Genomic DNA, 14,457 nt, shown 5'->3' with positions numbered 1-14,457 from the left:
CTTTGGTCCATAAGGAAATTTACTTTTTACTGACATCATCCACATTTGAGGGCAAATGGACTCATAAATAAAATATACTTTTCATCTTATTAAAAGTCTTGGAAAAGCCAGGATAAAACAGAATCTTCAACTTCTTTCCAGAAATAATAGGCCCAGGATTTTTTTTTTTTTCCTCCTAGCTACCCTACAGAGGTAGCCAGAGATCAAAAAGCATGACTCTCCCAACCTTTACTATGATCTGAAAGACTAGAATTCGCATGGGTCGTGATCCATCATCGTTGCCCTCAATTCTGAAACACTAGCTTTGGACAGGGCAACTGCAGGCCAGATTGTTTATGGGTCTGCACATAAGGTATTTTCCCTCTTTCTCTGAACATTACTTAAAGAGGAATCTTACAGAGGGGACGTGTGCTGGCTTCAATTTTTTAAAAAAATAGCCCACTGGCATCCGTTAGTTTATACATTAGATTTTACATTTAACGTACATTAAATTTTAAATTCCAGACAGCCTCCCCCCTACTACTCAAGAGAACTTTGGACTTCCTCCCTCTGCCACCAGTTGGCATCTGGGAAGATAATTTTTTTTAATCAGATGGTATATTCTAATAATGATTGCAGTTCTGAATTTTCCACATCACTGCCCCGTTCCCATGACTCATTTTGTAAACATGTGTCAAGTGTCTGCTTTACCCAAAGCTTTATGAGTGAGAACTGAATGAACTGGGAGAAGGGGTAGTAGCCCTAAACCAAATAAGACCCCACCCCTCTTCAAATGACCAGACCTGTGCACAAGATCAAAAGGCGGGGAGTATGAGTGGCTATGAGTGGAGATTTCATATGAGTGGAGAATGGGTGGCATTAGAAAGTGGGTTAGGATTTCAGTAGAGAGAGCTTGGTCTTTTTTCTTCCCTCTTTTTTTTTTTTTTTTTAAATCTGGGTATACTTTAAATCTTCCGGTTTTTTAAAAAAAAAAATCTCCCATTGTATTATCACAAAAAAAAACCAATCAAACAAAAAACTAGGATATAATTTTTAAAGTTTTTAAAAAAATTTTTTTAATGTTGAGACAGAGAGAGAGCATGAGCAGGGAGGGGGTAGAGAGAGAGGGAGACACAGAATCTGAAGCAGGCTCCAGGCTCTGAGCTGTCAGCACAGAGCCCGATGCGGGGCTCGAACTCACCAACTGCGAGATCATGACTGAGCCACCCAGGAGCCCCAAAAACTAAGATATAATTTTCAAAAGTTGGTTCCAAATATAACCCTCAGATGCACTAATCTCACAAAACAAAAGGCAAACAGGCCTTATAGCAGACAAAGTCTGTTTCTAAAACATGTCATTCTTTCCAAATGAATGGGAACTTCGGACTTTCAGGGTTAAATCAACTCTCATTTCAAAAGTAAGATCTGATGTTTGAAAGGGAGCTATTACTACCATGCCCAGGTTTGTTGTAAACTCTAAGAAATCAGCTTTTCAGAGAAGAATTCTTTCTCTGGCTACTAAATTATCAAAATCTTGACTTGCTAAGGATCATGGCTGCTTTGTACTAATGACAGCTTACTCTGGTGCCACCGCCCAAATGATGAGAGTTTATCTCCAACAAACTCACACTGCAGGGCGACCTGGGCATCCCTTTCTGCCCCATCCTCCTGCCTCCCTTCTCTCCTCCCTCTCTTTGTTAGGCTGATATTTGTACTTTGTGTCCTGTGCCTAGTATTTATTTCAGTATCTTCAGTCCTTTTATTTTTAGAGAGAGTGCAAGCAGGAGAGCAGGGCAGAGACAGAGAGAGAGAAAGGGGGGTGGGGGGAGGGAGAATCTCAAGCAGGCTCCTTGCCTAGTGAAGAGCCCGACGCGGGGCTTGATCCCACGATCCTGGGATCACGACCTGAGCCGAAATCAAGAGTCAGACACTCAACCAACTGAGCCACCCAGGCACCCCTCCAGTATCTTCAGTCCTGATCTGGGGCCTGAATATTCATACTAGATGCTCTGTAGACATTTTTTTTTTTTTCAACTTTTTTTTTAAATTTATTTTTGGGACAGAGAGAGACAGCATGAACGGGGGAGGGGCAGAGAGAGAGGGAGACACAGAATCGGAAACAGGCTCCAGGCTCCGAGCCATCAGCCCAGAGCCCGACGCAGGGCTCGAACTCACAGACCGCGAGATCGTGACCTGGCTGAAGTCGGACGCTTAACCGACTGCGCCACCCAGGCGCCCCGCTCTGTAGACATTTGTTGGAAGTGTAGAATGGATGACAAATACTAATGAGAATTGGTTTTTTTTTTTTTCAAAATCAGCTCCCAAAACTTATTACTGGGTAGACAGGACATGAGATAGATGAAGTAGTTAGCAGGCAATGTAATAGTGTCATTCAGGAAAAAAAGAAAATGGGAGCCTGTGATACAGATGGAAAAACGCTGAGAGTCAGGGGCATCTGTACATTTAGTGAGTCCTAAGCCATCCGTAAATCTGGTCGAGATCTGAGGAGGACAGAAAAAGGTGTTCTGGGCAAAGGCAATGAGATCAGCTGAGTGGGAAAGTCTCACATTCGGCAATAGTGTCAGATTTAGTTAGATCTTTACTGCAGGACAGAATCAGATTTAGAGAATGTCGTCTGTCGTCTTCCAGGTAACATGTGTTTTCACTTAGTTTTAGCCCCACAAAAACCCTTTAAGGTAGGTGGCATTTTCCCCACTTATAGATGTAAAACTGAGGCTCTGGGAGACTAAGTCCCTTACTGGCCTCACTCAGCCTGTGACGGCCGTGGTGTGGCCCAGATCTTTGGTCCTGTGAGCCCAGCCCGGGTGTTTTCACGTCAGGCCACGGCTCATGCCTTTCTGGATTAGATTGTTCCAGGGAAGTATAGAGGTTCTCAGCGCCTTCTAAGAGAATGTAAGCAATGTGCTAGAAACATTGTGTAATTTTAATATAAACTGTAGTGGCTGTGGTTGACAGAGTAACTTTTTTGAGGAGCATAATTTTTCTCTGTCCCCTCTTCCTACTTCTTCCTTTGGTTCTCCTATTCTCCTTTGTTCCTTTCTTTGCTTTCTCTCTCTTCTCCTCTGTCCCCCATAATTTCATTTTTCAGTAACACAAACTTGAACTGTTATTTGTTCTATTTATCAAAAGATGTATTCTTCATTTTAAACAACAGAATTTTCAAAGAATGTTCACGTTTCCCTCTCACAAGTGCCATTTTTTGTCTGCGGCTTTGTATAGACCAGTCGAGGACTCTTCCCTGCTCTGAGGGCCTGTCTGTCACAAATTTGAAAGCCATGGGGTTATAGTCTCCTTCCCGCAATGTAGTTTTAAAGTTAAACAAAAATGACACCTGGTGGCAAATCTGTTCAATTACAAGCTTTATTGCAATTTATTCGTTGTACCGAAAGAATCAGAAATATGCAGCTTAGGACACTGAAGTTAAGCCAAAGAATGTGACTGCAATTAAGGGAAACCTCAGTCATGTTTTACAAGATACGCCCAAAGCACGCTCCGAATACCGTCTACCTTAATTTCCATTTGTCTCAATCAGCAGGACTGATTTGTCACTTGTCATTTGTATTTATTTCCTCAAATTATTTTTCTTCAATCACTTATTAAGGGAACTCTGGGTATTAGCTTTTATCTCACTCATATATTCTGGATATAAGTATTTTTATTCTGTTTATTACTTTTTTCCATCCTATTATGTTTATTATCTTATTTTGGTTAGTTTTTTTTTAAGTTTTTTCTCCTATGTTAAGTCCACTTATCTTGTCATACCCTCCAATTATTCAAGAGATTCCTTTTTTTTTCCATAAATATGCAACAAAACCTTTTAATCTGTTTTCTTTTTCATAGTTGACATGTTTTGCGGTGTATACAGTGGGGGACGGGCTCGGGTAAATCTTCCTCCTGATGCACTTGAAGTCCTTTGGGGGAAAACCAGGAAGTAGATAACTTGAAAAGAAACATCTGCTTGTGTTTGGTGTGTCACCAGGTTTTATCTCATTAAATCCCCGCCCGGACCCCAGGAGGTGGGTACTAATATTGTCCCCATTTCACAGAGAGGAAAATGAGACCCTCCGCTGGCTGGAGGTGGAGCCAGGGGTGAACCACAGACATTATGACTCCAAGGCCCTGCTTCCTGGCCACTGGGCTTCGCTGTATCTGTGGCTACAGACTTTCCTACCAGCTTCTGTTAAATAATTATTGAGTCACCTTCTGTTGTTATTTCTGGATTGTTTTCGTAAGCTCTTACAAATTTTTGAGCTGTTTGGAATGTCAGTAGTTTTCCATTGTTCGCTGTTTTGATTTTTTTAATGTCTATTTTTGAGAGAGAGACAGGGTCGGGGTAGGGGAGGGGCAGAGAGAGAGAGGGAGACACAGAATGCGAAGCAGGCTCCAGGCTCTGAGCTGTCAATATGGAGCCTGATGTGGGGCTCGAACTCACAAACCACGAGATCATGACCTGAACTGAAATTGGACACTTAACCGACTGAGTCACCCAGGCACCCCTCGGTTTATCTCTTTTAAAGCCAAACAAGCCTCTGCTTGTCACCTTGAAACATTTTTTAATTTATTTTGAGAGAGAGCACGTGCACTTGAGTTGGGGAGGGGCAGAGTGAGAAAATCCCAAGCAGGCTCCATGCTGTCAGCACAGAGCCCAACTTGGGGCTCGATCTTACCAACTATGAGCTGAAATCAGGAGTCAGACACTTGACTAAGCCACCCGGGTGCTGCTGAAATGTATTTTAAAATCACTACCATCGTTATCTTTCATCAGGTCCTTTTGCAAAAGTGACACTTGACGTATCCATGTTTCCCCCTTTTCTTCTGAAATACCTAGACAGCATTTCTAGTAAATAGTAGAGGTAGTGAGGCATCTCATTCTGGTCCCTGGTTTTATGTTACCTAGGGAAATTATTTTACACTGAAGTCATGAGCATACGCCCGTTACCGGTTTTAAATCAGTATTCATATGGATATATTCTCCAAGCTGAAGTTTTTATCTCCGAACATTTCATTCATCTAGTGCCTCATACATCTACAGGCTGTGCTGGCAACGTGAAGGGGAGGGGGCAGTTCTCCGTGGAGGCCAGGAAAGGCTTCCTCGATGAGGAGCCACCAGCCCGGGTTTTAGAAAATAAATTCCAGATTCAATGCGTCTTGGAAAGTACTCTTCCTAGTGGGTCATTCAGACCCAGCCCTGTGGCATCATGTGGATCATAGAGACCTCACCTCCCCTGGCACTTCTCTTTTGGTTGAAAACTCCAGATCTCATTTGTGATTTCAAGGTGCCTGGATCCTGTTTCCTCCTCACATGCGACTTTCTCCTGTAGGATTTCTACAGAGCAAATAAATCTGGACGCTGTCTCTTCCCACTGCAGTCATCCATCCGCCCATCAGCTTTAGCAATGACACAGCACCGTGTACAAGTTAGACGGTTTGCAAATGAGTCAGTAAGGTTGAGCGGCTGTCGAGTGGACAGAGCAGAATCGAAGGAGGATGCATAGTTTCATGTTGTTCCTGTGAATGTTCCCTCTCTAGGTTGGTGACCAGATCGTTGAAATCAATGGGGAACCTACACAAGGTATCACGCATACTCGAGCGATTGAACTCATTCAGGCTGGTGGGAATAAAGTTCTTCTACTTTTGAGGCCAGGGACTGGCCTGATACCTGACCACGGTAAGGAAAGGCTCTCACCTGGAGCTGAAAAGTTACGGAGGGGGCGACGACAGAAAAAGAATGTCTGTTTGAAGGGGCTAGATATTTTGCTGGCTAGTTCAAAGGTAAACACCAGAACCATCGAAAGCTACTTACACAGCAGGGTATTACCAAGTAAGTGGCTTCAGGCGTGATTTGTGTTGGGATGGAATATGTTAAGCAATTTCAATAGAAAACTTGTAAGTTGCTTTTATAGAGAAACGTGCTTGTAAAAAAAACAAGGACGTCAGAGGCAAGTGATTTAAATGTCATGAAAAACGTTTGAAATCTCTTCAAATGCCACTTACTTCCTCATTGTAAGATCTACTCCCTTAATGGAAGAGAAGTTTCTCTCAATGAAGAGTAGAAGGACTTTAGGCTTCTCTGGTCCCTTGTGGAGAACAAGTTGCTCTGACCCGACCTGGCGTCAGGGAGGTGGATGGGACTGTCTGTTCTCCTGCACTGGGCTTCAGGTTCCTTGGTTGCGTTGTATGTTTTTGAAATACCACAGGATTTGAACATCATGTTTTAACTGAGAGCACTGGCCTAGATAGAGTACCGCACCACCAGGACTTGTCCCTTCTAGTTTCTGCACCCCCGCCCGACCCCGTAGAACTTCTGAGGGACAAGTAGAGACGTGACCTCCTGCGGTCCCCTTCCAGCCTATAATTCTCTGTTATTACCTTCCACCATCTGCTTGTAAACCATACGTTCCCAATGACATCTTTGCTAACTGCGCTGTGATTTTTTTTTTTTTTTTTTTTTACATAGTCCTAGGCCTTTTCTCTTCCTTCTTCAGGTTTGGCTCCTTCCGGTCTGTGCTCCTACGTGAAACCTGAGCAACATTAAGGCTTTCAGGGCTTTTCTTGGTCTTTCCTTAAAAAGACTTGGTAAATTTGCATGTCTTGTAAATCACTTCCTTCTTTTTTTTTTCTTTTTAATTAAAAATGATGCTATTAAATACATCTCTTTCTATCTTCTGCACTTTTCAGTTTCCTTTTGACATTAAATTTGACAGCTTAATGCAAGAAAATTATTTGTAAATGCCCACGAACCTCATTCTGGTTACCTCAGTCGGGTGTCCTTGATTAGTGATTTTGGCATATCCATAAGCTCTATCCTTTGATGACAGCCAAATTAGTAAGCTTCTTGGACCAAGTAATTCGGTCCAATTTTATTATTTATTTCTTCTAAGTTTTTTATTGGGCTTTACTACTTAGGAAGACTTTATATATCATATATTATGTAATTAATTATAAACTGGAAAAATGACTACTGTTATTTTGGGTACATTTAAACAACCCACCCTTCGTGCACAAGTACAGCTGTCTATGTAATCTAATTTTATAGAGATGGTAATGTACATAAATTTTATTTATGAAATATTCGTACTCAGGCTATTTAAGCAGTCAGTACAATTCGAATGGCTGTCAAAGTTCAAAATTTACTGTCCCTATTTGTTGTAATTCTAAAATTTAATAATGTTCCCCTCAAATCACTTTTTGTAGGTGATTGGGATATTAATAATAATCCTTCGTCTTCAAATGTGATTTATGATGAGCAGTCACCATTTCCCCCAGCGTCACATTCCGCTTCCGTATTTGAGGGGTCCCCCATGCCAGTAACTGAAGAATCTTTAATGAGAGCTCAGATATGTGAAAAGACAGAGGAATTAAAGGGCGGTGTGCCTGAAAAGAAAAGCACTTTAAATGAAAATCAGCCTGATAAAAAGCAGCACTCTTTTCTCCAGAAAAATGTGAATAAAAGGGATCCACCCGGCAGTCATGGGCATGGTGACAAGAAAAATCTCTTAAAAGTAGAAACTGGCGTTACACAAAGAGGTAGATCTGCTAGTCCCAGGAAGCCAGCCAGCCGACATGCAGAAGAACGTTCGGACAAGATTCCCAGTCCTCCCACCACTGACCCCAAGAGAAGACCCAGAGACCGGTCCCTCAGCCCCAGGAAAGGGGACAGTAAAAGTGGTCAGACCGGCAGCAGGGCAGGTTCTGGGCAGGATCACTGTGGAAAAAGCAGAGGACGATCTTCAAGCCCAAAGAAGCAGCAAAAGACTGAAGGCAGCAAAGGCCGACCAAATACTGAAGCCAGAGGACTAGAGTCTGAGAGTCAGAGAGGAGGGGGCCGCGCTAGGGACGGTGCTGAGCAGATCTCGGACGGCAGGGAAGGATCAGGTGCTGCCAGGAAAGACACAAAGCAGAGCCAGTCTGGGAAAAACAGAACAAGGTCCCCAGAGAAAAGAAGCAAGAGAACGGATGAAAAGTCTCTTCCGCCCAAAAAGACTAGTAACACTGCTAGTAGACCAGAGTCTGAGCAGGAAGAAGGAAAGAAGGCCACCGTGGGAGAGACAAGTTCTAGCAAGGAGAAAACAGGAGAAAATGTCAAAAAATCAGAAAAGCTGAAGCAGGACCCTGAAGAAAGGATGGTTTTAAACAAAATGGAAGACCCCCGAGGAAAAGAACAAGAGGCAGCCGACAAAAACAGAGAGGGTGGAGGGTTCCAACCTGAGAGCGCTTCTCCCGTTAGGAAAACACCAATCACTCCAGGGCCCTGGAAGGTGCCAAGTGCAAATAAAGCCACAGGCACTACTGGTGTGGCCGAGAAACGGCTGTGACCTTTGGTATAAAACAAAGAAAAACAAGTCGTAATTTTTCCTTTCTAAAAAGCGGCATTTTTCAAAAACAAAAGTCATTTTTTTTTTTTTCAGAAATTCTGAAACACACACATTTTACTCTGAACATCAAGTTACCCAGGCTGCATGAAGGGCCTTCAGGACTGCTAAGGACCAACCGTCCCCCGGCTGGCTGCCCTCCTGCGCGCTCATCCGACATGCCCGGCTCGGGTGCCCCGGCCCGTCGCCGTGAGTGTCCATGCTGATGTGCACACAGTGTGGTCACAACTCACTTTATATCTGTGCCAAGTTATCTACTGTATCACATGTGTTGTATCCGTCTTACTCAGATAATTCCACAGTAATGAAAAAACTAGGTTTGGCTTGGAAGTTGATATCCTCAATAGCATGCTGCATGTTTACAGAGAGAAATATTTGAGTCCTTGCAGAAGAAGGGATTGTTAGCTCGTCATTAAAGATGGCGGTTGCCTCTTCTAACAGCTACTGGTGATGGCCCAGGCCTGGTTTAAAAATGAAACTCCAAAACATCACTACTGAAAAGAAAAACAAAATGTAGTCAAATATCGACACTTTCTTCCGGATTTTAATTCGGCTGCATAAGGTATTCTGAGTAACTTTCAAGATACCACTTAACAATTGAATGTTCAAAATGAGACCGTGTACTTTCAGCACTGGAGAGCTCACCTGCTGTGTGACCCAGCCCTGATGCAGTCTTAGCGTCTCAGGTCACCCCTTTCCTTCAGTTATTTCATTATGAAACCAGAAAGCAGCCTGTGGAAATAGTGCTCACGGCTGTTCAGAGAAGAGCCACCACATTTCTGTTTCCGGATATTTGGGTTGGACCTACTACTAATTCATTAATTGTTAATACATAGTACATATCTGGAGAGTCCAAAAACCAGACAGATTGTGAGGGACTCCATCACGAAACAATCTGGTGGCAGCCATACAAGTTCAGGTGTTCAGAGGCAGAACCTGCGTGAGCCCTGCTCGGCAAGAGGATAGACATGGCGGTAGACAGAACGTGCTAGATCGTATTTTAATTTCTAGCTACATTAACTTAAAAAGCAAGAAAGGGAGACTAAACATTTGCTTAGCTTGTACACATTTTCGGAGTTCTTTCTAAAAGTCTAGTGAAAGATGTTTGTTGGGAGGTAGAGACCGTTCTTAACTCCGTAAGACCCAGGTTTTTCAGTCCCCTGAAGCAGCATTCAGTAGCGACTATAAATAAAGGAACAATCTCAGAACAAAACCATTTTATGGGGTATTTGAACACCCCTGTTCTGTCACCTGGGTCCATCTTGTTATTGTGAAACACGTTATGTCCAGGTCGTTTCCTCTTAGAGTTCGACTGTGAAAGTCTTTAATGTAACAACAGAATCTGCCCCTGTAGCTGAGACATGCTTCCCAGAGTGAGAGTTTGAAATCCCCTTTCATCCAGAACTATATTTACCCATCTATTGTAACTACTTGAATAGAGAAAAATTAGGAGGCTTGATAAATGCTAAGAATTTAGTACCACAGAAATGATTTATTTTCCCAATAGTCCACAATTAGTGATAAAGATCCTATTTTTATTGTTAACTGTGACATAACTTTGATGTCCTCTGTTGTCAGTCTGACGTGGCTCTTTCCTTCCTAAGTAACCTGTCACTGTACTGATTATATACTGACTTAGCAATGTGGCCTTGGAATGCTAAGCAAAATATGGATGTACTGGTTGTAAATGTTTATATATTGTACAGTACCTTTATATATACACTTGAGGTTCTGATTAGAGAAAGAGATCTGTAAATCGCTCGTTATTTTTTATATAGATATTAAAAAAACAAAAACAAAAAACTGTTTATGACCTGCATTTCTTTACTGTCGGGTTTATTTAATATTGCTTTCTTTGTTGAGTGGATTCCCATCACAGTCTGAGTCCTCAAATAGATTGTGTTCCCCCCCAAGTAATGAACATTCAAAATGCTACAAATCAGGGAGACTCATAATGATGATTTTACCTGTATGGCTGCCTTTCATCCGTATGTAAACCTTGAAATGGGCTTGAGGTAAATATCACTGTGCCTCGTCATTGTAAAGAAAATAGCTTTGCATAAATAATTTGCTGTCTATCCCCCAAAATCTTTTATACCGTCAGGGAGAGAAAAAGACTGGTCTTTTTCTGTGCATTTTAGTATGACCAGCATGCAGAGAATATGGTTTTATGAAAGCAAGGAATATTCAAATTGAACTGTGTAACAATTTGACTAATCACCTCCACAAAGATGTGTTTAAGCTGAAGTTTAATCCATAGTGTGCCCCCGGAACTACAGAACACTGGTAGAAATGGGGACTTTTGTCCCCAAAACAAAATGTGATGTTTCAGTCTGGTGTGGATACATGAGAGCAACTTCTGACATCATCCTAGCATGCTCCGATTCCTAGGAACTCTCTAGGTGTTTTAAACAATAACAGATTTATTTATTTAGACAGCTCTTCACTGGTCATGTTATTAAGGTTTACCAGCAGTACAGTGATCTGTTTAAAGCATGCCGTGGTTATTACATGAACTCTGCAATCTTTGCTGTAGTTAACTGAATTCGTTTAAGAGATCCAATGACTTGGATCTGTTTTCATTGTTGCTGCGCAGGCGAGCCAGCCTTCTGTGAAGAGTGGGATTCTGACCACTCGAGAACTCTGAATCTTTCTCTCAGATACATTAAAAATATGAAAACATAGCCAAGTGCTTTAGTTTAGCCTAAACCTATAATTTTGACAGAGAATCCTTTGGGAATTTGTCTATTTTACAGTGTTTGCATTGAAGTCAGGCAGCACTATTATTAGCAAATACACAAATCAAGAGGCTTATTTTGTCCTGAATAAACAGCCACTTGTTACCTTGAGTAATACCTTATCACAGTTTATAAGCTCAGGCATGCTGCAGGAAAGGTATAGAATTACTGCACATTTGTGAAATTCAAACTTCATTATTCAAAGGGGCACCAAGAACTGCAAGAAGCAAAGGATGACTTTAGATGAGTAAACTAGTCAGTACGTGTGCACATGAGATTCAGTTTAACGAATTTACTTCTCAATAATCCCAAATCACACACCATGTTGGGAATGAGACCCATTTGGCCCACTAGGAAGGTGTAGCTCTAAAACATTTCAAAAGTAATTTGGAAGGGTGTTATTTTTACCGTGCACAAGTCCACTTGCCTCTAAATACAATAAACCAAAAATACAAAGACATATACGCTTATACTTTGTGAGGCCCTGTGGTATTTAGAATTTTTGTATCTCTCTGACAGTAAAGAAAACCATACACCAATTAGGCAAGAATTTGGTTATTCAACTGTACAAAGAGTTTAGCTTATATTAAACATGAGCTATAACGTGCATTTAGGAAACTTCAGGTTATACCTCCATAGCAATTTTAAGAAGGATAGTTTTTCCCGATACAGATTACTAAGGGAACGGGTTTTTCTCAACCTTATTATGGTTACTGCTATTCCTATTAAATGTATAAATGGCCTAATCTAGTCCTGTTTTTACATCTCGGTTTCTCGGTAACAGCCAAATATTACCAAAGTATATTAGATCTCACTCCTTTTTTGGGATCAAAACAAAAGCCCAAGTTTCTAGAAATTATACACAGATCAGTGAATCCCTGAGGGTAGGAGAGCCATGAAGTTACAACTCTTCCACCCTAATGGGAGAAAAGCTGCATGAAGGTGAAGTTACTTGAGGTCTACTCCTTCGGTCTAAACATTTATATGGAGCACCTAATTATGGCAGCCGGTACTGGTTTGCATTCTGGGGACCTAGGAGTGGACAAAAAATAAAGCCCCTGCCTTAAGAGGTTTACACTCTAGTGGGAAGGGACAAGTAGGCAAAAAATGAGAGCAGGAGAGAGGGAATGCCGTGAACTGGGAAGATCCTCCCTTCCTCCCATGGACACACCAAGGCTGCAACTACATATGGTGTGACTCACCCTGAAAATGACCTGACGACTCACAAAATCTCTCTTCCACAGCTAGAGAGAGAAAGAAAAAACCACATCGAGAAGGGTAGGAGGGGAAGAGATGCCCCATCAGGAACCAAACCCCGGCGGGGTGACCCACAGGTTGGGGAGGGAGAGCACGGGCACAGATGTCTTCATGAAAAGGGAGGGGTTCAAGCCCCACATCAGGCACCCCTGCCCCAGCCCTGGGAATCTGTCCTGGGAAGATGAGCCTCCCATAACTTCTGGCTTTGCAACTCTAGGAACTTTGAAAATCAGCAGGCCTTAACTAGGGGACGGCTAAAGGGCTACAGGAAACAAAGACTCTGCTCTTAAAGGGCCCTTACAATTTCATTTGCTCAGAACCAGCACAGAGGCAGCAGTTTGTAAAGTGTCTAGGTTATACTTAAAGATTTACTGCCCAATTTTAAAGCATGTGCTAGAGGAGCAGGGATCTGTAGGAAACTTCTCTGGAATGGAAGTACTGGCAGACACCATTTTTTTTTTTGCCCTCCTCAGCCTAGCTGGCCCAGCACTGGCAGGCACCAGCCCTGACGCACTCCATCTGCCTGGTTGGCACCACCAGCCCCACCCGAGCATTCCACCTGCAGACCTGCCCCACCCAACGTGTGCATCCTGGCTGGCACCCCGCCAAAGCAAACACTGCCCTGCCACACCCAGCAGGGAGTCCCAGCCAGGACCGGCACTCATCCAAAGCAAATCTTGTCCTAGGGAGGAAGGAGGTGCCAGTCCCACCTACTAGCACACCCACAATCGTTGGCCTGCAGCCAGCCTGGTAGGAGAGGGCAGCCCCACCCACCTGCATGCCTGCAGCCACTGCAACCTCATCACAGTAAGAGGGCACAGGCAGCCCACACTGGAAACACCCTTGGAGCACCTGGTTCTGGCAACCAGGGGGATTGAGCTACTAGGCCTCACAGGATACGTTCTATGTAAGGCCACTACCTTCAAGATCAGGATACAAAGCTGGACTACCTAATACATAGAAACAAATAGAGTCAGACAAAACGAGGAGATAGGAATACGTTCGAAATGAATGAACAAGACAAAACCTTAGGAAAAAGGCTAAATGAAAACCAGGTAAGCAATCTAACTGATAAAGAGTCCAAAGTAATGGTCATAAAGATGATCTCTGGATTTGAGTGAAGAGTGGATGAAATCAGAACTTCAACAAAGAGATAGAAAATATAAAAGGAACCAATCAGAGCTGAAGAATGTAACAAATGAAAAATATAATAGAGGGAATCAACAGATTAGAGGGTACAGAAGAGCGTATCAGCAATCTGGACAACAGAGTAGTGGAAATCAAGTTGAACAGCATAAAAAATTTTTTAAAATGAGGATAGGTTAAAAGACTTCTAAGACAACATCAAGCACACTAACATTCACATTATAGGAGTCCCAGAAGAAGAGAGAGAAAGGAGCAGAAACATTTAAAGAAATAATACATGAAAACTCCCTAACTTGGAGAAGGAAATGGATGTCCTGGTCCAGGAACCACAGAGAGGCCCCAAACTGATGAACACAAAGAAGTCCACGCCAAGGCAAATAATACTTAAAATATCAAAAATTAAAGAGGGAACCTTAAAAGCGACAAGAGAGGCAAGGAAGATGGTGGTGGAGCAGGAGGACCCCACTCCCGACCCTGATGAGGCTCGGTTCACCTCATCCCACAAATACAACGAGATAACTATCATATTATCCTAAATACCCCAGAAATCAATCTGAAGACTGGCAGAACAAACCACAACTAAAGGTAGAGAAGAGACCACACTGAAGAAGTCAGGAAGAACAGAGAGGTGGCTTGGGAGAAAAACAGATTGTGGCTGCCATGGTCATGAAGAAGGACAAGAGACAAACTAGCACACAGGGGAGTGCATGGGGAAAACAAATCCCCATAGCTATTAGCTTGGAAAGTGAGAGGGCCCAAATTTCATGAATTCTTGCAACCAGCAGGGCTTAAAGCTTGGAGTTTTAAAGGTTGTGTGCTTGGCTTGGGAAGAGTTCAGAGGACATTGGGACTGCTCTTGGAAAAAAGCCAGAGCAAACAGCCAGTGGACAGGCAGTATGGAAACAGCGATCTGAAAAGCAACTGAGGCACACAATGGGGAAGTT

General features: G+C 42.7%; 2 protein-coding genes across 12 annotated transcripts in view; one reads left to right on the top strand and one right to left on the bottom strand.

The window, feature by feature from the left end:
* Positions 1–8,796, top strand: part of MAGI3 (membrane associated guanylate kinase, WW and PDZ domain containing 3) — a 251,668-nt gene extending 242,872 nt beyond the window's left edge. For 2 of the 3 annotated variants that reach the window (XM_058716161.1, XM_058716160.1), the window contains 2 exons: positions 5,530–5,668; positions 7,195–8,796. In XM_058716161.1, coding sequence (XP_058572144.1) covers positions 5,530–5,668; positions 7,195–8,315 — 1,260 coding nt within the window. In that variant the 3' untranslated portion in view covers positions 8,316–8,796. Of the gene's footprint in view, positions 1–5,529; positions 5,669–6,485; positions 6,577–7,194 lie in introns of all 3 variants that reach the window. The other variant, XM_058716162.1, reaches the window with a different exon arrangement.
* Positions 8,412–14,457, bottom strand: part of PHTF1 (putative homeodomain transcription factor 1) — a 90,899-nt gene continuing 84,853 nt past the window's right edge. For 2 of the 9 annotated variants that reach the window (XR_009257824.1, XR_009257826.1), the window contains 2 exons: positions 11,217–11,327; positions 8,412–8,866 (listed from right to left, as the gene is read on the bottom strand). The gene's annotated coding sequence lies outside the window, so the exon portion shown is untranslated. The remainder of the gene's footprint in view (positions 8,867–11,216; positions 11,328–14,457) is intronic. The other 7 variants (XR_009257828.1, XR_009257822.1, XR_009257830.1 and 4 more) reach the window with 5 other exon arrangements.

This window comes from Neofelis nebulosa, chromosome 2, assembly GCF_028018385.1.
Source record: "Neofelis nebulosa isolate mNeoNeb1 chromosome 2, mNeoNeb1.pri, whole genome shotgun sequence".
NCBI lineage: Eukaryota > Metazoa > Chordata > Mammalia > Carnivora > Felidae > Neofelis > Neofelis nebulosa.
This window is presented reverse-complemented; position numbering and strand designations above follow the sequence as displayed.